At 62.7% G+C, this 20,507-nt stretch overlaps 1 protein-coding gene across 7 annotated transcripts in view; it reads left to right on the forward strand.

The window, feature by feature from the left end:
- The window catches only part of PCBP3 (poly(rC) binding protein 3), a 59,145-nt gene that overhangs the window by 20,981 nt on the left and 17,657 nt on the right, over positions 1-20,507 (forward strand). For 2 of the 7 annotated variants that reach the window (XM_025040319.1, XM_025040320.1), the window contains exons 2-9: positions 7,943-8,097; positions 10,238-10,261; positions 10,977-11,009; positions 11,371-11,487; positions 12,261-12,392; positions 12,956-13,084; positions 15,921-16,064; positions 19,589-19,630. In XM_025040319.1, the coding sequence (XP_024896087.1) occupies positions 7,943-8,097; positions 10,238-10,261; positions 10,977-11,009; positions 11,371-11,487; positions 12,261-12,392; positions 12,956-13,084; positions 15,921-16,064; positions 19,589-19,630 (776 nt within the window). Of the gene's footprint in view, positions 1-6,655; positions 7,559-7,942; positions 8,098-10,237; positions 10,262-10,976; positions 11,010-11,370; positions 11,488-12,260; positions 12,393-12,955; positions 13,085-15,920; positions 16,065-19,588; positions 19,631-20,507 lie in introns of those variants that run through there. The other 5 variants (XM_015597619.2, XM_006922560.3, XM_025040322.1 and 2 more) reach the window with 3 other exon arrangements.

A 20,507-nucleotide genomic window follows, 5' to 3' on the forward strand; every position in this document is an offset into this window, starting at 1 on the left:
TGCCGCAGCCCCACATGGCCGGCGCCAGCAGAGGCTGACGCGGGTGCCGGGGAGAGCCCTGTGGGGGAGAGTGCGCAGTGCGTGCACGTGCGGGGGCGGCCTGTGCGGATGGGTGAGTGTGTGCGAGTGGGTGCCGTGTGCATGGGCGACCGAGTGCCTGAACAGGTGCGGTGGATGAGGGTGTGCGTGCGGCAGGTGGGTGGGTGAAGGAAGGGGCCAGGCCCCCCAACGCTGCACCCAGGCCAGGAACTTGGTCACGGTGCTTTTCCTCCGAAGGAGCTGGTGACTCCTGCTCCCCACTTTCATCTTCCTTATGAGTTCGACGTCTCGTGCACTGTCCAGGTGGTTATTTTGTTTGAATTATTAGAGGAAGCATTTGGCTCCCCTAATCTCCTAGCAGCTGCGTTTTTAAAATTAAACTTAGCATTTTTAGGTAACGGGAGAATCATATGCCGTCGTAAGAAATAATAGATGCCACACGCTTCGGTTTCCTCATTGATAGTGTGTAGAACACAACAGTGGGCGCATCGTAACCCGGACGTTGACACTGACTTGAGCGAGACGCAGAACGTCGCCTCCGCACGAGGGCCCCACACTGCCCACTGCCCTCTCATAGCCACAAGCATTTCCCTCCTGTCCCCACCCCTCCTCAGCCCCTGTCTGTTCTCCGCCTCTGTCACTGCGTCGGTTCGAGACTGCTACGTAAGCGGAGCCGACGGTGTGTCACCCTGGGGCCGGCCGTTCCCGCTCGGCCCTTCTGAGCGTCCTCCTGGTTGTGGAGCGCATCGATGGCGGGTTGTCGTTGATGGCCGAGCGGTGTTCCGTCATGAGAAACATGTCCGCTCCGCCACGCCTTCCTGGACAACCTCATGCTGCTGCTTCCAAGGCCCCCAGGTCTCCTGTACAGCTCTAAGGGGCAGCACACCCCATCCAGGTGACTAGTGTCCAGCCCTCCCTGCTGTCACCACAGGATGGCCAGGTGGGCCCTGGGGTTCAAGGTGGCGCAGGCCGCCTTTCCCGGACTCGACTGCTCACAGGCATTCTCGCAGGTCTTCCCCTTACGAACGCCTGCTCGGGGCAGCATCTTGCTTTGCGGTGCCTGGTGTCTGGCTCACATGTACCCTGGGGCCGGCCTCCTCAGTGCAGGCTCAGCCACGCGGACAGAACCGCCCGTGAAGCTGACTCCTTCATACCTCGTGAGTGTTAAGTGGAATTTGAACAAATGTATTTTACACTCGTGGACAGAACCTATGCGTGCGGTGATAAGGTCGGCGCGTCACGTCGCCCTGCCACAATTGCTTCCTGATGTGCCTGCCTGGGTCGGCCTCTCCTCTGGAGACGGCGGTGGGGGGTGAGGGCACCAGGGTGTGGGCAGGAAAGCTCGGAGGGGCTGCGGGCAGCCTGCCGCGAGCTGCTGGATGCCAGTGCCCTCTGCGCTGTGTCTCCTGTGACTGGAGATGAACCATGAAGTCACAAAAAGCCAGGGCAGCTTTAGACCCTGTGAGGACTTTCCTCCCCACTTCCTCCGGATGCCTCGCTTGCAAAGACCTTGCGCCACGGGAGCACGGCTTCTGGGCGCCCAGCGTCCCGTGTGTCTACTTCGAGGCTCTCCAGCCGCAGACGGTTCAGAAGAGCCAGGGGCAGGCAGTCTGGTCCTTGCAGGGCAGTGTGAGGTGTGGGGAGGCTGCCGGCTCCTCCCAGAGCCCGTCACCCACAACCCTTAAGTTCCCGCCCTGACTTTGGACAGTCCCTCCCCCAGTCGCTGTGAGACAGGAGATGTGGCCATGTCCCCGGGCGTCCTCCCTGGGAGCAGGAGATGTGAGGACAGAGCCCGCTCAGGGGCTCCTGTCTCCAGCCCCCATGCCTGCAGCCCAGCCGCCCCCTCACCTGCCCTTCGTGCTGGGCCTGGCCCTCCAGCAGCAGAGCGAGGTCACGAGTGTCTCTCTACACAGTGGCCGGGAGAAGGGGTTTAAATGGGCTGCTGTCACCCACCTGGAAACCAGGGGGTTTCAGATTCGGCCGATCTCACTGTGGCTCACACTGAATTGGGCAGGGCCCGTCGGTGGCACCGCAGCCCAGTCCCGCGCCAGCCCCGGGCTCGGAAGGGGCAGCAGGCCAGAAGAGGCCTCCCGCATTCCCAGCTCGTGGATGCTGCTGGGCCGGCCCGGGGGGGCGGGCTGAGCCAGGGGCTGCTGTGGGCCTACTCTGGGCCCCCAGTCACCAGGGGCCTGCGCTCTCCCGGTTCGGGGTTCACTTCTTGACCTACCCTCAAAAATGACCCCAGTTGTACAATTGAGGGATGTGGGTGTTGACATCATTATCGTAACCGGAAACAAATAGAGACAAAGAGGAGAGAAAAAGGACCCAGATCGATTCCTGGAGGGGACAAACCGCAGATCAGCATCACAGAGCGAAGGTTAGTGACTTAGGACAGACGGAACCAGCGACACGGGACAGAGACAAAAGCAGGAGGAGACGGACAGAGCCCCAGCACGCTGAGGCACAGGCGCACGCAGCCCGCCTTGAAGGTGAGCGGGTGACAAAACCTGCTAACTCTACGGCCACAGATCCGAGCTCACAGAAGCCCGAGCACAGACACGTGAGCGACTCCAGCAGGGCACAGACGGCGTGGCATCTGGGCGCCTGGCGCCGCGGGCCCATCTCAGGGGGCTCCACACGTGTGGGATTAAATTGCTCAAAGCCAGTGATGAAGAGAAAAACCTTAAAATATGCTGGGGACAAAGACACATTCCCGAGAGCAGAGCGGGGTGACTGCAGGGACTGCTCTTTGGAATCCAAGTGAGTGACGGCGAGGATGGCATTTCTCCGGGACTGAAAGAAAAACCCTTGACCTGGAACTTCTGCCCCGTGAAACAGCCTTCAAAACCGAAGGCGAAGGGAAGGCTCTGCGGACGGGCAGACACCGAGAGGACTCACCGCCCACCAGCTCGCGCCGCCACGGGCACACGGGGGCCCTGGGTGACAAGCGGTCGCGGGCGGACTTCAGAGTCTACGCGAACGGGGAGGGTGAGACACTTTCCAGTGATGCATCCCTTTAGAGCAGCGTCCCCAGCCTTTCTGGCACCAGGGACTGGTGCTCCCATAAGAATCCGATGCCCGATGATCTGCGGCGGAGCTGAGGCGGTGATGCCGGCACTGGGGAGCGGCTGCAGACACAGACGGGGCTTCGCGCCCTCGGCCACCGCTCACCTCCTGCTGTGCGGCCTGGTGCCCAACAGGCTGAGGACCGAACCGGTCCTGGTCTGCGGCCTGGGGGTTGGGGAGCCCCACTTTCAAAGGCAATCGACTGTCTAAATTACAAGTAGTGATGTAACACGAGGGACTTACACGTGTGACCGTGATAGCGCAGGCCGAGAGCAGAGGTGGGAGCCGACTGCTGGGAGGGTCTGTGTTCTAGGCGGAGTGGCAGAGACCGCTGGACATCGCACGCCTGTAAGTGTAACCCGAAAGCAACCACCATGATAATGAAACCAGGGACTGTAACTAATAAGGGGGGAAAGGAGGCAAAGCAACGTCAGGAAATGCATGTGATTAATCCAGAAGACGGCAGAGATGGGACAGTAGAAACGGGGAAACAAAGAACGAGTGGTAAATGTAGAGAACAAACGGAATGATAGATTTAAACCCAGCCATGTCAGCAAACACTGTGACTGATCTAGACAGCCACTTACAAGACAGAGGTTGTCAAATAAGACAAAAGCAGGTCCCACTGTACGCTGCCTACAAAAAAACCCACCTTAAAGACACAGACACAAATAATTTAGAAATAAAAGATGCAGGAAGATACCAGCATGCTAACACCAACCAAAAGAACGCTGGGGCAGCTGCATGAGCCGCGGAGCGCGCGTCAGAGCCGAGAGCATGGCCAGAGGCAGGGGGCTCTTTCTCAGCGAGGAAGGGGCCGCCCCGGGCCTCACGGAGCTTCCAGATACACGCAGCAAAACACGCAGACGTGCAGGAGAAGCAGACAGGTCCGCAGCTCTGCTAGGGGTTTCAACAGCCCCCTCAGTGCTGGATAGAATCAGCCGGCAGAAAACCCTAGGACCATGGCAGACGTGCACGGCCTCGCCATCCAGCTTGCTCTAACTGCCCTTTGTAGGGCGTTCCACTCAACACAGTGCACGGTCACCAAGATGGGACACTTTCCGGTCCGTGAGCACGTCTCCCTCAGTTTAAACTATCTCGCGCACAAAATATGTTCTCTGACCATAATGGGATTAAATTAGAGATCAACAAAAGAAAGATGTGAAAATCTCCAAAGATATGAAAACTCAATAATACGCTTCAAAATATCCCACGAATCAAAAGGGAAATCCAAAAGTACTTTAAAATGAGTTAAAAAAAACCAAAATATCAAATTTGTGGGATGCAGCTTAAAGCTGTGTATAGAAATTTATAGAGCTAAACACCTATATTGGACAAGAAATAAGGTTTTAAATTGATGTCATCGCTTCTTCCTTAAGAAGCTGGAAGAAGACGACGCGTCAGGGATGACTGGGACGGGCAGAGAGGGGCGCTGCTGCTCCGCGGCCCCCCGCCGGGCGTGGACCTGAGCATCTGGGCGGCAGGGACGCTGAGTCAGACAGGGACAGCGCAGGAGTCTGGGCTGGGCCGAGAGTTGTGTCAATCACATGTGGAGTGTGTGTGTCTGTTAGAGACCAGGGTGGCGGGACAGCTGGGTGCAGGACGTGTCCAGGGCTGAGGCACATCTGTGGGTGGTGTCAGCATGGAGCGACGTTTAAGCCACAGGCTGGCTGGGCAAGGAGAGGTCCCCTCCCAGGCTCTGTAGAGGGACCAGGCCTGCCTCTCTCCGCCCCGTGACTGAATTTAAAATATATCAAGGCCCCAGCACTAGAGAAAGGGTCCTTGCTGGAGAGGCAGATCTGCCCAGTTCTGGAACGTCCCTCTGGCTTTTTGTGGGTGGCTGACCACAGGAGTCCTGCTACTGCTGCCCCGCGTGCCTCCGCACCGCCTGCCCCGTGCTCCTGTGCATCCCGGGCAGCACCGGCCCCTGGGTGGCAAGGTGGGAGCGAGGACCGGCACCCTTGAGTTGCCTGTGATGAACCACTGTCCCAAGGCCTGGCTGGACAGTCAGAGGATGACCCCGCACCTGCCGAGAGGCCCTCGGTCTTGGGGGAGCCACTTGCCCCGTACCGCTCACAGGCTGGCATAGGTGGGTTCTTCAGGGTACTGAGTCACAGGTGACCTTAACCACTACCCAGGACTGCTCCTTGTCCCCACCCTCCCGCGGAGGGCACTGGGATGCTCACGCTCAGCTGTGTGAGGAAGCAAGGTGCTGGCCTCTGCAGCTGCTCGCTGGCCCGTGTGACTGATGGCGGGCGACAGCCTGGAGCCCGCAGCACCCCCGGCACTCGCTGACCCACTTTTTCTACTGTGGGTTGGCAACGTTTACATAACAGACTGCTGCAGGGCCCTGCTGTCCCCAGACGCAGGAGGAGACCGTTCCAATTAAGAAGGAGGTGGCGCCCCCGCCTGGTCACCACGTGCTCCTGCTCAGCAGCGCTGAGAGCCTGGAGTCAGCCCTGCGTGCTGGGGCGGCTCGTCTCCGTCTCCGTCTCCGTCTCCCGTCCCATCTCTCGTCCCGTCTCCCGTCCCGTCTCCTGTCCCATCTCTCATCCCGTCTCCGTCTTGTGTCCCATCTTTACCTCCTGTCCTGTCTCCGTCTCCATAGGAAGGGGCTGTGCCATCCGGTCTGCACCGGTCACTGGGGCTACAGCACCTGCCTCCATCCTGTCCTTCCTCCCAAGGGCCCGACTCTCAGCCCAACCTGCCAGGGTGGTCACACGCACTGCGCTGCGCACCAGAGGCCTCTGGGTGACAGAGCTCTCTGCGCTCCTGCACGTGCCGCCAGCAGCCACGGTAGGCTGTTTGCTCAAGGCTGACGCGTGGCTAGCGGATCTCTTCGCTTTCAGTGTGAGCGGCCACGTGCGGCCGGTGTCCGCCGCACTAGGCGGTGAGGGGGGCGTCCGTGCGTGAGGTGATCCTTCGGCTTCCCTTTGCTGTGCGTTATACCTTCGCGTTAAAATCCCCGTCGTTCGAGTGTGTCGTTCTATTATGAATAATTAGAAGCAATAGTTTGAGTGCGTCGAAGTTACCTGTAAAAGCTTTTTAAAACGTGTAGCCGTCATTTTGCCCATGCCTGTCACCTACCTGTGACTGTCCTTTGCAGGTGTCCCCTACATGTCACATAGGTGACAGGATAAGCTCTGATTCTATGCTTTTTGTTTTCCTTTTAGCATATTTTCAGCAGCAATATTTTGATGAAGAAAAAACAATTTTTGTCCCCTAGAAAACTTTTAAGGTGAAAGGAACAGCTGCTTTTTCACCGGTAGTGTGTCCTGTGTGCGGACGGATCGTCTTTGCAGATTGCATCACGGCCAGTTCGCCGATGGCCCGCGGGTGCGCGGGGGCGCACGCAGCCTTCACGGGACTTTTTGGTTCCTGAGGGGCTGAGGCGGCCACGCAGGCGGTGTGCATTGTCACTGCTGAGGGGACTGAGTGTGAGGTGGTGTGTGAGGATCTCGCACCGAGCCGGCCCACGGTTCCGCTCAGGGCTTCCAAGGTCTCGTCCCTCGTGGTCCCAGCAGCTCCGCACGTGCCCAGGTATGCACCTGGGTAGGTGGTGGCTCCTGGAGGCCTGTCGTGGAACTCTGGGCCCAGACCTGCGCCACGGGTCACCTGGACTCTTCCCCCAGCCAGGCTTTCTATCTCTTTCTGCCCAACACAGACCCTGAGGGGCCCGCTCATGCCCTCGTTCCCCCTCCCTTCTGTTCCCTGCGACCCCACGACCCTGCGTGTCCCTGCACCCATGTGCCCCAAACCCACACACCCTGCAGCATCCTCGTGCACACACAGCCTGCGCCCCGCACGTCCCTGCACCCAGCCAGCTGACTCCAGTCCCCCCTGCGTGCACTGCAGGGAGAGGACCGAGAGGCTGTCTGCCCACACACCCAGAACAGCCACCCAAACACCCCGCTCCCCCAGGACCCCTGGGACGCACAGTCAGGCCCAGAGTTGGGGTCTGCTGCCCCCTAGACAGCTCCGTGTCCCTGAGGGCCCCTCCTTCGCGCTCACCACAGCCCTCGCCTGGCCTTGCTGCTGCTCCGCAGTGGTGCCTGTCTTGTGAGGCTGCTCAGTACACTGAGGTGGGGTGACCCGGCCCTCGGAGGACCTGGGCCCTCCACGAGAAGGGGCTTCGGCCAGGACTCCCGTGCACACCTGAGTGGGGGGCTCGGACTGGTCAGGCCAAGGTCCGTGGGCCTGCACCCCCAGCGCGTGGCCGCAGTGCGCCCTCCCCTCCCATCCTTGGGCTCCCTGACCTCCCGACGCAAGAAGCAGGGCCTTCATTCACCTGGTGGGCTAGACGCTGGACCGACCGTCCCCAGAAAGTGCACCTCGGACGGCGACGCGGGCTGTGAAGTGTCCTCTGAGACGCGTGGAGGGGACGCCCGGCGTGTGGCAGTTTAGTCGAGAGACTGGCTCCGCCCGAGAGCTGAGGATCGCCGGAGCCTGGACGGTGCGAGTCCGGCGGGAGGGGACAGGCTCAGGCAGCCCCCCCATAGCGTGGGCTCGTCGCGTGGGCTCGTCCCGTACGCACACGGGGCCCCAGGGGTCTCTAGGTAGCCCTGCTCCCTCCACGTGGTGAGCGCTGCTCCTGTTTCTCTGGTTACAGAGGTGGAAACGGAGGCCAGAGGGCTGCTGGGCCCGGATCACACAGCCCACCCCGAGGCCCACCCTACTGCGTGCACCCCGGGCCAGCAGGCCACTCCCAGGCACCTGGGAAGCCTGTCCCTGCACCTCTGCCTCTCCAGCAGCCTCTGCTCCCCCAGAGGCCAGGACACCCCCAGTGTGTTAGCCCTTAACGTTCTCAGTCAGCAGCAGCTGTGCCTTCTCTTTCCAGGTGACACCATCTGGGCCCCATCTGTCCTTCCTCACGGCACCCTTGGCACCTTAAGCCACTACCCCCAGCTGCATTTTGGGAGAAAGATGGAGTCCAAGGTCTCAGAAGGTGGGCTGAACGTGACCCTGACAATCCGCCTGCTGATGCATGGAAAGGTACAGAAGCACAAGCCCTGCCTTCGTCACCCTCCTCCGAAGGCGTCACACCGGCTGGGAGGAAGGGAGGGCACACCCACGCCGGGGCCTTTGTTTTGTATCCGCTTTTGAAAATTCTGAGCAGCCTCAGGCTTACAGAGCAGGTGCAGCCCAGCCCAAAGCGCGCATCTCCCGGAGCCTTGGAGACCCGTCGCCACGCCGCGGCCTGCTGCCGAGTACCCCGGTGTGCTCCCCGCCCGCGCGGGCTCTCTCTTCCCTCGCCGCCTGCACCCGTCCGGTCAGGACGCTGGCCCTGGCCCGCTCTCGCCACCCGACCTCGGCCCCACCCTCGGTCCCCGGGCACCCCACACTGCCCTTCCTCACGGGGCGCTCCACGTCCTCGACGTGCCTTCCGTTCCCTTCTCCCCAGAGGGCCTGCCCGGTCGTCCTTTGCCTTCACCGTCAGAAGTTTCCGTCCAGTTCCTTTGTAGAATGTCCCTTGCATTGGCTTTTTCTGTCTCCTCGCTGTTGGCAGGAAGGTCATAGGAGCTTTGCTCCAGCTGGCCCAGACTGCAGGTGTCTGGTGACCCACCTGCTGGTCGGGGCACCTGCCAGGAGTCTGCCAGGGCTGCTTCTCCCCCCTCATCGGTAGGCAGCCGTTACTGGGGTGCCAGACGCCGTGTAAATGTCCCCTTTGTCATCAGCTCTCAGGACATCCGCGCTCTTCTAGCCGTCTGGCTCCCCATCATGTCACCGCTCATGCTGACACTCGCGTAGTCCCCGACTCGGCCGCGGGGCCCCCTCCAGGCCGGCTCCTGTGTCCTCGTGACGCGGCCGAGCGTCCTCACAGCACGCGCTGCTCATGGCTCCACGCGCCCTTCCCTGCCGCGCTCCTGGACTCAGCCATTTCTCCAGCGAGGCCTGACTCCTTGCATCAGGGCCCGTGGGGTGCTTGTCACTCGGGCTCTTGTGGGCTCCAGACAGCGCCGGGGGCCTGTACGTGAGCCTCGTGTGTCTGTGCGTGCGTGCGTGCGTGTGTGTGCGCGCACGTGCATGCGCACGGTCACACATGTGCCCCGCATTTGTGTGATGTTTGTTTACGTATTTATCTCCATAGCTGAGACCCCAGCATTCACACCCCCAATTCCAGTCCAGTGGCGCAGGGTCTGTGCTAGCTCCTCCGCCACCTGTGCGTGTGCCGTGAGAAGCCTGAGCCCAGTGTGTGTGCTGGCTCTGGCCTTGGGCCGATGGCTCTGCCCACCCTAGATTTCCAGAAGACTGTGGCTTGGAGCGTGCTTCCACTCAGAGCATCCCTCACAGTGACGCAGGGAGGGCGACCAGCCCTTCCTCCCCACTGCTGGGTGCAGCCTTTGGTCCAGGCTGTGGAAGCTGGGTGTGCACCACATGGGCAGTCCACAGGGTCAGCCACACAGCCCCGGCCCCAGCAGCAGCCGCCATAGCAAGCCCCATACCCCGCCTGCGAGAGGCGAGGTACCCTGGCTGACCACCGGAGGGCCACTGCCTCGTGCCCAGCTGCCTTTGGCCACCCCAGCCCCCACTGCATACCCATGCCCATAGCCTAGTGGAAGCATTGTACTTGCCGAGGGCTTCGTTGCAATAAGGACCATGGGTTTGATTTGGAAGGATCGAAAATGTTCTCTGGGACTGGAGCAGGCTGGCCCTGCCGTCGTGACATCAGGCAGGAGGTGCTGTGATGAGCAGGCCTGGCGGGGACACGTGTCCACGCTGTCACGGGCTCCGGGCTTTAGAACTGTGGCGGCGAGATTGAGGGTGTGCTAGCTCCTGGATGTTCTGCCTTCTAGAAGTCCAGTAGTGACAGCAGTGCCACGTTCACTTACCCCGTGAAATGGAGGGGACCCCGCTGACCGCCGGTTTCACGCAGGGCCTCCCCGCGCCTTCGTGCGCAGGCCACCGCCTGACCGGTCACCGGGAGGCAGCTGGCCCGCTCCTCTGCGCGGCTGCCCGTCGGTCAGAGGCGGGCCTGGGTTGGCCACGCTCAGCTGGGCACGGAGGGATCCCCCACACAGGCGGCCTGGCCGCACACCCCCTCCTGCCCGCCTCTGGCCCCCTTCCTCCCGCGTCACACGGACGGGGGCTCCTGCTGCTGCATGACGTCGGGTTTCTGTGATTTTTCCTGCAGGAAGTGGGAAGCATCATCGGGAAGGTAATTACTGGGGGCCCTCCGCCTCTGTCGGGGTCTCGGTGCTGGGGGTGAGTGTGGGGCAGCAGTGCCGCGTGCGTGAGGATCCCGGGGTAGTCCTGTGGGCCCTGGCTGATCACCCCGGCTGGCGACCTGGGCAGCCCCGTCTCCCGTGCGCCGGTGGCCAGTCCTTCCCCCAGTGAGCGCTGGTCACAGTCCCCGCACTCGCACCCTGAGCAGCTGCCCCTCGGCCAGCGCGGGGGAGTGAGTCTGCACGGCTCTTCTGAGGGGGGGCCTGTCCCACGGGGGGTCGTGCCACCCACTGCTCGCACCCCCACTCCCTCTGGGGTCCCTGGGTCCCACGGGGTTCCTGTGCCGTGGAGGCGCCTCCCCCTCAAGGCTGGCGCTTTTCTCCAGTGCCTCGGGACCGCCACCAGGGTCCATGTGCCCGCTTTCCCCGTGCTGAACAGGGGGACGGCCGTGCGCCTGGGTGCGTTCCCATCTCCACGCCGCGGAGCCGCTGCCCTGGCCCAGTGTGGTGCCCAGGCGGGTCCCCAAGCCCCCCACTCGGAGCTACATGCCCCGGGCGAGTGCCCAGGTCTCGTCCTCTGTGGGCTGAGCGCCTAGCGGGTCACAGTGTGCGGCAGGCTCTCCACAGCCCGGGGTGGTACCCAGCCCTCTGCGTGCTTGGCGCGGCCCCCGGGTGACCCGCATCCCTGTGTCTGAATTTCTGTTCCAGAAAGGAGAGACCGTGAAGAAGATGCGTGACGAGGTGAGCGGGCGCGCCCTCGTGGGACCCCAGCCCCGGGGCAGGCGGGGGCCGGCACCGCTCTGTGCTCGGGCCAGCCGGGAGCCCCGTGTGCGGGGGATGTCGGGGAGCGGCCCGGTGCAGTCGCCCTGGGCGCACAGCACCGCGGAGGGCCCCCACACACGCTGGGCCCCGCCATGCTGGGCGGCTGCCGTGGGACCACCGAGTCCTTCCTCCCACTGAGATCTCCCCCTCGAGGGCAGTACTGGGAAGAATTTCACTAGTTAGCGTCAAGGTCGGCCCACCAGGTGTCCCCCGCAAGCCCACGTCCGCTGTCGGGCGCAACTTTGCTCCAGCGTCCAGGCTTTGTTCCCCGCCCCTCTAGAGTGGTGCCAGGATCAACATCTCAGAGGGGAACTGCCCGGAAAGGATCGTGACCATCACGGGCCCCACCGACGCCATCTTCAAGGCCTTTGCCATGATCGCCTATAAGTTTGAGGAGGTGAGATGCCCCCTCTTCCCTGCGCCTGGGCAAGGTCACGGCCCTGCCCACCAGCTCCTCTCACCCCTGTCTCCCAGGGCTTTCCCACGCTGGTCCACCTGGTCACGGGCCAGCGCCCCCCTCCTCCTGGGCCTGCTCGCCTCCCTGAGGGGTGGGTCCTCAGCCCTCTCTGGAGCGGCCGCCCCACCCTTAGATGTGGACAGGTAAAGGGACGCAGACACAGCGGTAAAGGCCCCTGCTGACACACGTGAACACGTGTGCGTTTGTGTCTGCCACTTCGTGAGTCACATCTTAAGGTTTTTATGTGTTTCTAATTTTTTTGAAATTGCCAAAAATTATTTAGAGATGCATTCAGTGTTTTTACTAAGAAGATGATCAAGCTAGGGAATAAACTTTTCTGTCAAAAATATGTCACTTGTCAGTCCAAACCCCCCATGCCCCACCAGGCCTTAAGGACAAAGGTCAGGCCCTCAGTGCTGGCGCCCTCTGACCTGTGCCCCGCCCCCTCCACAGCAGCACCCCGTCCCCTCTGACCAGTCCTCCTGAGCCTGACCTGGCCTTCCAGCCTCTGTGACCAACCCCGCCTGGTGCTGTGTCCTTTCGCTGTGTACACACAACGTTTTCGGGGTGTGTGCGTGTTCGCACCTGTTCTCCCGTGGGCAGAGCCCTGACCGCTGGCTCCCGAGGCCTGTTCCGCCCGCCCCCCGGAGCCGGGCCCTTGCGCTCAGCATTCAGACGTGTGCTGTCGGCCAACACGTGCATCCCGCCCCCAGGACATCATCAACTCCATGAGCAACAGCCCCGCCACCAGCAAGCCCCCGGTGACGCTGAGGTTGGTGGTCCCTGCCAGCCAGTGCGGCTCCCTCATCGGCAAAGGCGGCTCCAAGATCAAGGAGATCAGGGAGGTAACAGCACCTTCACCCGCCTGGCGAGTGCCCGGCCGCTGGGTGGGGGCAGTGTGGTGGGGGCGTGTGCCTCCTGGGCCAGGGCACCTGCCCCCCATTTCCTGGGAGAGTACACGTGGTCCCAGCTGGGCTGGGGGTGGCCCGGGGTGCGGCCTTCACAGTCACACGCTCCCTCGCTTCAGGGAAGGCCTGAACCCTTGCTCCTAGGAGCGAGGTCTTGACTGCTTCACAGGAAGGGGCTGCTTAGGCCCTTCTAGAACCCGCCCTTCTCTGTGACCTGAAACTCCGCAGAGGAGATAGAATTTCACGTCGCTGAAAACAGTGGCTCCCTTTCTGTCTTCGTCCCCTGCCGATGTCTGTCCCTGGCTGAAAAGCCTCCTGCGCTGGGCAGCACAGGCCAGGGTGGGCCAGACTCACCCACGGGGCTCCCCAAGGGGATTGTGGGCTGAGGAGAGGGTGCCATGGGTCTGCGTTGGGCGGGCTTTCCCCGGTGCCTGGTGCTCGGCAGACCCCGCCATGCGGCCCCCGCCCTCCACCCCGCCCTCCAATGTCGATTTCTCCAGTCCACAGGAGCCCAGGTGCAGGTGGCCGGGGACATGCTGCCCAACTCCACGGAGCGGGCGGTGACCATCTCGGGGACCCCCGACGCCATCATCCAGTGTGTCAAGCAGATCTGTGTGGTCATGCTGGAGGTACGGTGTCTGCGCCTGCGCCTGCGCCTGTGGCCGGCCCGCCCTCACCGTGCTGGCTGTGGCTTCTCGGCAGAGGCGGTGGTGGTGGCTTTGGCGCCTCGGCCCCTGAGGACTCATGAGGTCAGGGCTGTGAGGGTTGGGCATCAGGAGTCTGGCCCAGGTTCCTGATGCGGGCGCCAGGCGGCACCACGGGGGGGAAGAGGGGGGGAGGCAGGGCTGGTGAGCCCTGGGGGTGTGGGGTGTGGGCCCCTCCCTTCCTTCCTGGAACTGGGGTGAGAGGGGTCTCAGCAGCGGCACAAGTCTGCTCTGGGGAGGGTCCGCGTGCAGGGGGATGGGGGTGGGGGGGCAGAGCCCACAGGCCCCAGCGCCCCAGCGCAGTGCAAAGGGCAGCGTTCAGGGAAAGCGCACGCAAATGCCCGAGCTGTAAAGACAGAAATGAACAAAGCGCTCAGAGCCAAAGCGGGCAGCGGAGGTGCAGCAGAGCCAGATGCAGCCCCTCCTGACACTTTCGGAAGGAAAAATCCCTGAGATTTAAATTTTAACAAGTCCCCAGAACGCAGCCAGACCACAAAGCTGTGGAGGTTTCAGTGTCTCTTTTAGCTACGATGAGGGAGCCCTGCCACAAGCGAGGGCCAGCAGCTGTGCTGGTCCCAGCCGCCCGGCCCAGCCCGGTCTGCCCGAGCGGCAGCGCCAGCCTCCTGGGCCGGGTTCGGCCCTCTGTTCTCAGTTTGGTGCTGAAACCCATGTCCACTCCTTAAAAAGTTTTGTATGTTTTTTAATTACCTGAAGCCCAATATTTTGTGAAGTCAAAAATATTGTTTAATGTCATTGTTCTGAAGTGTCCCCAACCTCTGGTCGTGGTAACATCGGTGCTGGCCCACGTTCCCTTCAGCCGCCGGCTCCCGGGACCCCGGAAGGGCCGTGTGGCAGATGGCGACAGACACGGGACTCGCGTGCTGGTAGATGGCCGTCTATTGATTATGGCAGCCCCAGGAGAGGCACAGCCTCCCACGTCTGCGGTCAAGCGTCAGAGCAGAGCGCATGGCCTCCTCGGGACTCTTCCCGTGTGGCACCGCCTGTGCCACGCTGTTGGTCAGACGGCCTCCAGAAGCGGGTTTGACCCCGTTGGCTGTGGGGCGCTGGTGCGCCCAGGTCATGGCGGCAGCTGTCCCATGTCCTTCATGATGGCCAGAGGCTAACTTGGACGATAAGCACTGAGTACACGTGGCAGACGTGAGTGATGAGCATGGGGCTGCAGTGACGCTGCATCTCGCTAGTGTCACGAAGGTCTTGGAGCAGCGTCCTGCCTGGGAGGAAGAGTCGTGCGTTGCCACATGAAGAGTGACCGGGCCGGTGGGCGGAGTGCCACAGCGTGGGCCTCGACCCCTGCAAGCGCCACCAGAGGGCTGCCGAGCGCGGCCGAACCGGGGCCCGTGGGGAGCAGGGGCCCCCTCTGCTCAGGGGGCCCCTCCTTCGTCGGAGGAGGCCAAGAGTTCGGGGATCACAGGCCAGAGTTGGCAAGACGCCCGACAGAGCGCACGGCGCCAGGATGGCAGACACTGCCATCGGTGCAGTCAGGGCACTGCGGAGCCGGGCGACAGGCTGGGGCTGAGGAGCGCACTGCGCGGGGTGGGGGGCGGGCAGCAGCCGGGCCGAGTTCTGTGCTTGACACAGTGAAAACAGTGACTTGTTCACTCTCGGGCGAGGCGCGGCTCTTCCGCGGTGAGCCCTGCATCTGCTGAGTCCACGGAGCTGCTTCCGGAGGCGTTCGGTCGTAACCGCAGACACACTGAACCCCAGACGCCAGTCGGCGTCAGCTCACAGGCCCTCCTGCAGCCCCCTGCTTTACGGCAAGGTCACGCCGCACAGCCAAGGTCGCACGGTCTGCTCAAGGTTGCATGGTGTGGGCTGGGCTGTGGAGTGGAAGCTGCTGCCTGCTCTGCTGTCCCCATATGGCCATGTGTGTCTTGGGTGGGGGCACTCTGAGGTCACACCCGCCTGGCCAGGGTGTCTGCTGGGCCTGAATGGGCTGTGGCCTCCTGAACTCCCAGACTCACTTGCGGGGCCTGGCCTGTGGCCTCCGCAGCTGGGAAGGACCCACAGGCTGACCTGCTCCGGGGGACAAGAAGGGCCTGGTGGCCTCTGGCCAAGGAGTCAGGTTGACTTTATCAGAATCCAGCCCTTGAGAATGTTACTCACCGGAAGACAAGAACCCTACACGTTTGAACGCAGAAGAATCAAAGGAAATTGCAGCAAACCTCACCGTGACTGGCTTATTTGGATTCTAAGCTTTTTAGAAAATGGCTCCTTTTTCGAATAGTAAAATCAGATGTTTCTACCTTTGCTGTGGTGACATCTGCTGGACGTCACTGGAGGTCAAGCAAAGCCTCTGGGCACTGGGCCTGAAGTGTGCACAGCGGGGCTGCACAGAGGCTTTTCTGGACGATTCTAGAGTTTTCTCTCAGGACCACCCACTGACAGGAGTGGAGTGACAGCGCCCAGCCTGGAGGCGGCCGTCCGTCTGTCCACATAGCATGTGGGGTCCCGCAGATGAAGACGGGGCCCCGCCCTCTCTTACTCTGTCCTGCTGGTGTGACCCACACCTGTGCGGGCAGTCTGGGGCAGGGGTTAAAAAAAAACCCTGGAGAGCACAGGTGCTGAGGGCGTGGCCCTGGGCAGGCGGCCCTTCCGTCCTGGGCCGACCCCAGCACCGCTGGCCTAGGGGACTGGGCAGGTGGGCGCAGTGGGGGTGGGCTCGGGAAGGAGGTCTCCCCACCCTCAGGACTGCTGCGAGGCTATCTAACGTTCTCTCTCCCTCTCCTGTCCCTTTTCCTAGTCCCCACCGAAAGGTGCCACCATTCCCTACCGCCCAAAGCCCGCCTCCACCCCTGTCATTTTTGCAGGTGGTCAGGTAAGAGCCGACCCGCTCGCGGCCTCCACTGCCAACCTCAGCCTTTTACTGCAGCCCCCGCCGCTGCCCGTTAGTGCACTCAGGTTTTCTCCCTTCTCACGTGCACGTCTCCCGGCCCCGCGCTGGACGCAGAGCTCTCCTGGCACTTCCCGGCACCGGGCACACGCGGGTGGGCGCGGGCCCCGGGCAGGGGCCGAGCGGGTGGCGTCTGGCGGACGGAGCCGGCTGAGGCGACGTCCAGTGTGGCCCGGCCCCAGCGGCCATCTCCCTGACGTGGTGCGGGGACCTGGTCCTGCCTGGGCCGCGCCCACTGGTGTCCAGTGCGCTGTGTTCAGGAGGCGGCAGCGGAGGGCGGGAGCCTTCCAGGCGGCTTCCTGCTCGTGGTGGGGTGCAGTCCAGAGGGGCATGGGCCCCGTCTTCCCCCGAAGCACGTGCTCCCAGCGTCCCATGGGCGAGTCCCCGGGGCACGGACAGCTGGCTCGTCGTGCCCCCAGGAGGGAAAGGGTGCCCCTCTGGGCGACAGCCCTCCCGGGCCCAGCAGGCTGGGCGTCTACCGCCCACGCCCGTCGTTGGGGCTGGAGCCTCTGCGCCCCCCCCGGACTAGGAAGGGCCTGGGAGGCAGGGCGGCCGAGAAGCTTCAGCTGAAGTGGCGGTTCACTTGGTAGGGCCTAGAGGGAGCTGAGCAGAGGGAGCCATGCCCCGTCTCCTCACCAGCGGCACCGGGCCCGGGGTGTCCCCGCAGCTCGGCTTGCCCCGCCCTGTCCAGGGTCGCTCGGCCAGGTAGCTGGACTTGGGAACGCCTGGCAGGGGTGCCTGGAGGAGCTCTGCGTCCAGTCGGCGTGTTGTGTGTCTGTTCAAGGGAGAGTCAAGACGGAGACTTGCCAGGGGCCGGGGCCGAGGGGACAGGCCAGGACGGCGACATTAAGATGGGGGGCGGGGCGGGAAGAGGCCCACGGCAGACTCCCGCGTTTCCTCTTCTGCACAGAGGAGTCTCGTCTCATCTTCAGGCCTGATCCCGCCGTGGGTGAGGGCAAGGGCTGTGTCTCCGTGTCTTCAGGAGCACGTGAGGGACGCGGTGGCTCCCAGTGGCCTGCGTGGGTCCCCTGGCTTTCCCATCCCAACGCCCAGGCCCCACTGATGTTCTTACCAGCCCCAGTCACGCTGGAGTCTCCCGACAGCCCTGACCCTTGCAGAGGTCTTCACACCCATAGGTCACCGGCAATAGCCCCGGACATGGGCACGTCCTCATGGGGCAGGTCGGAAAGCGAGACCCTGGGGCGGGGACCAGTGGACCCGCAGCCATGCCCCCTCGGCCACCCTGGGGAGGTGGTGGGCAGTCACCGCGGGCCGCGTTCAGAACTCCGCTCCTCATCCCACCACAGTCGTGGTGGGACAGCGGCTTAGGCATCTGTGTGGTCCCAACCGCACCGCCACACGGTGAGGCACATTGACACACATGGGGGCCGGAAGCTGCGTGGCCAAGCCCCCACCAGCTCATCACCCCATCTGTGGAGCAGGGGCAAGAGGCCCACCTCTCAGTCACGGCCATCGCGGCCCCTGTCCCGAGGCTGTCACCAGGCCGTCGGCATCTTAACCTAGTGCTGTGTCCTTGGGACAGTCTGGTCCAGCCTGCGGCTTGTCTTGGTGGTCCACGGGGGGACAGAGCCACACGAGAGTGAGAGCCAGGCCGAGGAGCCGCACACAGTACGGACTCCGAAACGACGGCGTGAGCGAGACCTGATGCGGCCCGGGGTCCCCTCCAGAGTCCAGCCCCACCCCACCCACGTAGGACCCGCTGCAAAGCCAGCCCTTAGAGGTGTGTGGCCTGAGCGCCTTGCCCTGACCTGCCTCTGGGAGGATGCCCCCGCCGTCGGGGGTCTGCCTGCGCTGGCGACACGCACCCCTGGAGTCCTGGGGCACGGCTCAGCCGGCAGTGCCCTTCCTGCTGCTCAGCCTGGCCCGGACGCTGCGGGTCTGGCCTCCACAGACCTGTTCTGTGACTGCTGTCCTCTGCCTCTCTCCGGAGAGGACGGGGGGCGCGCACACAGGCCGCACAGAGCTGAAGACCACACGGCCCGAGCAAACGAAGGAGGGGGCAGGAACCTAAGGAGTCGGGCAAGCCACCCCCCTGTCATCTGCTCAGACACGCGGGGTTGCAGGCTGCGGATCCAACCTGTCACAGACCCGCCCGGCTCTACGGGGGCAGCGTGTGTCCCAGGGCCTGTCACATTTGGTGACATAGTGCAGCATGGCCTGATGGCAGCTCCACAGAACCTGAAGGCGAGGTCTGGACCAGCTCCTGTGGCCCCTTCCTCTCGCTGGGCCACCTGCCGCATCTGACAGGATTCATTTACCTCCTGGTGACACGCCAGTGGACGGGCCCTGCTGCAGACTGAGCCACATCCCCGTGGTCCCTGTCCAGTGGCCGGCCAGGCCCTAGCTCCCCCGCAGGGCTGTCGATGACGAAAACTCAGCAGGCTCAAACCTGCGGTTGTCAGGATCTGAGACAGCACCTCACTCTGAGGTCTGCAGAAGTGACTTGTGGGCTGGCCTGAGGGTTCCCTCCCAGATGTGCAGGGACTGACTCCACGTGTGGGCTCAGTGGGTGTCAAGTATCCACTTAGGATGCGACCCAGGTTCCTGTGGCCGGGCGCTGGCAGCCACGCCCCCCCCACAGCCGCGCCACCCCACGCCCGGGGCTGTGAGCACGTTCCACGTCACCGAGGCCTGATGGCAAGTCTTCGGTCTTACTCTCCCTTGACTCCGTGTGGTTTGTTTCCTGGCCGTCAGTTTCTGGAAGCCTCTTGGCTGAGGGACTGTTGAGGTGGGTGGGGGTGGGCGGGGCCTCTGCCTGTCCGTGTTTGAATAGTGGGGGGTGGGAGAGGCCGCAGGGCCCCACACTCACGTGGCTGTGCCCAGTCACTGCCTCGAAGGCCAGTGCAACTGCGAAACCAAAATGGGGCCTCAGGACGCACCCCGGCCGCTCAGGGAGCTGCGCCACGAGCGTGCTGCCCCAAGTCAGAACAGCCACCTCACCCTCAGAGGCTGAACGACCGTCAGTCCTCTGGCTGATTTGGTTGTATTTCTTACTTAATTGGCTTTTGCAAAACTGGTTTGGGGTTACCTTTTAAAGATTTTTTGTGTCGGTTTTTTTGGAGTAAATATTTCCTAAGTGTTTACTTTTATGGTTGATTAAATTTTCGAAAGGTTAACAACTAGTGATTCTGTAATGGGAGTGAGAGCATTAGTAAGTCGTTTCTTTTAAGAAACGAGGGGCACGGGGGTCAGAAGCTTCGGGATGAGTCGTTTCCCTCCCTCCCAGCTCACCTGGCCAGTCCCTGTGTCTTGCAGCCCTTGGAGGAAGTGGGGTGCAGCTCCCTAGCTCACGTGTCTAGTTGCTCTGGCCAGCGGGGGGCGCCGGCGAGGCTTGATACCTCTTCCATCCTACACCATGGGCAGGTGGGGATGCGCGTGAGTAGGGGCCGCTGTAACCACAGGGCCTGGGGCCAGTTCACACGCACACCCCACCTAGGAGACGGCCGTGCTGCCGGGGAGGGCCCCACTCCGCCAGCTGACAGTGTCTCTCTCCCCAGGCCTACACGATCCAGGGACAGTACGCCATCCCGCACCCAGATGTGAGTTTTCACTTGGCCCCCTCCCCCTCCCCCCCCCGCGTTGCCATTGACTCCCTGCATGCTGCTGTGAACTGCTCCGTATTAATATTACGTGATAATATTAATGCCCTTCTCAACTTCCCACCTCTGTCGTGTCCACACGCCCTCGAGTAACCTTTAACCCCTTAGCACTAATTCTACTCACGTGGAGGACTTGGCCTGATGTCAAATTGTTGCGATGGTTGCGGCAGTGGGGGCTCCGTCCGCACACCGGGCCTCGGGCGGTGACCACAGGACTGGCCCCCTCTGTCCGCGTTTGCCCAGAAAGCCTTTCCCAGCGAGGGGCGCCTGGTGCCCACAGGGACGTGTGGCAGGCGGGCGAGGCGGACGAGCGGTGCTCCGGCCTCTTCTGCCAACCCTCACGCCTCGAATCGGGCAGGTGCGGGGAGGTCGTCCGACGAGACCCGAAGGCAGGCAAGGCAGGGGCGGGTTTTCCGGACCGATCGGCACAAAGAGGCACGTGTATTGGAAATACAGAAATCAGTTCACTGCTGTTGCGGGAGGTTTTCTGTTGAGTAGAAAAGAAATACGAGTGGTTTTTCTCTTTTAAAAACTCCTCATTAAGCGACGCATGTAGGTGCCAGATGCTGAAGGATGTGGAGAGGAGTGTCCGCCTCGTCGGCCCCCAAGGCCATTGTTAGGGGGCCTGGTTTGGGACCTGCGGAGACGTCTGTCTAAATCGGGTGTGCACTGCGTCCCCAGAAGCCATCCTCCTGCCCAGAACGTGGCTTTAGGGCTCCACCTGTCACATGGAAGCTGAAGCGGGGCGCCCAGCTGTCCAGCATCAGGCGGCTGGTGTGTCGATGCCCAGTTCCACCCCCGGCCTACTCCAGCCCCC

Source organism: Pteropus alecto, unplaced genomic scaffold (genome assembly GCF_000325575.1).
Source record: "Pteropus alecto unplaced genomic scaffold, ASM32557v1 scaffold339, whole genome shotgun sequence".
Lineage (NCBI taxonomy): Eukaryota > Metazoa > Chordata > Mammalia > Chiroptera > Pteropodidae > Pteropus > Pteropus alecto.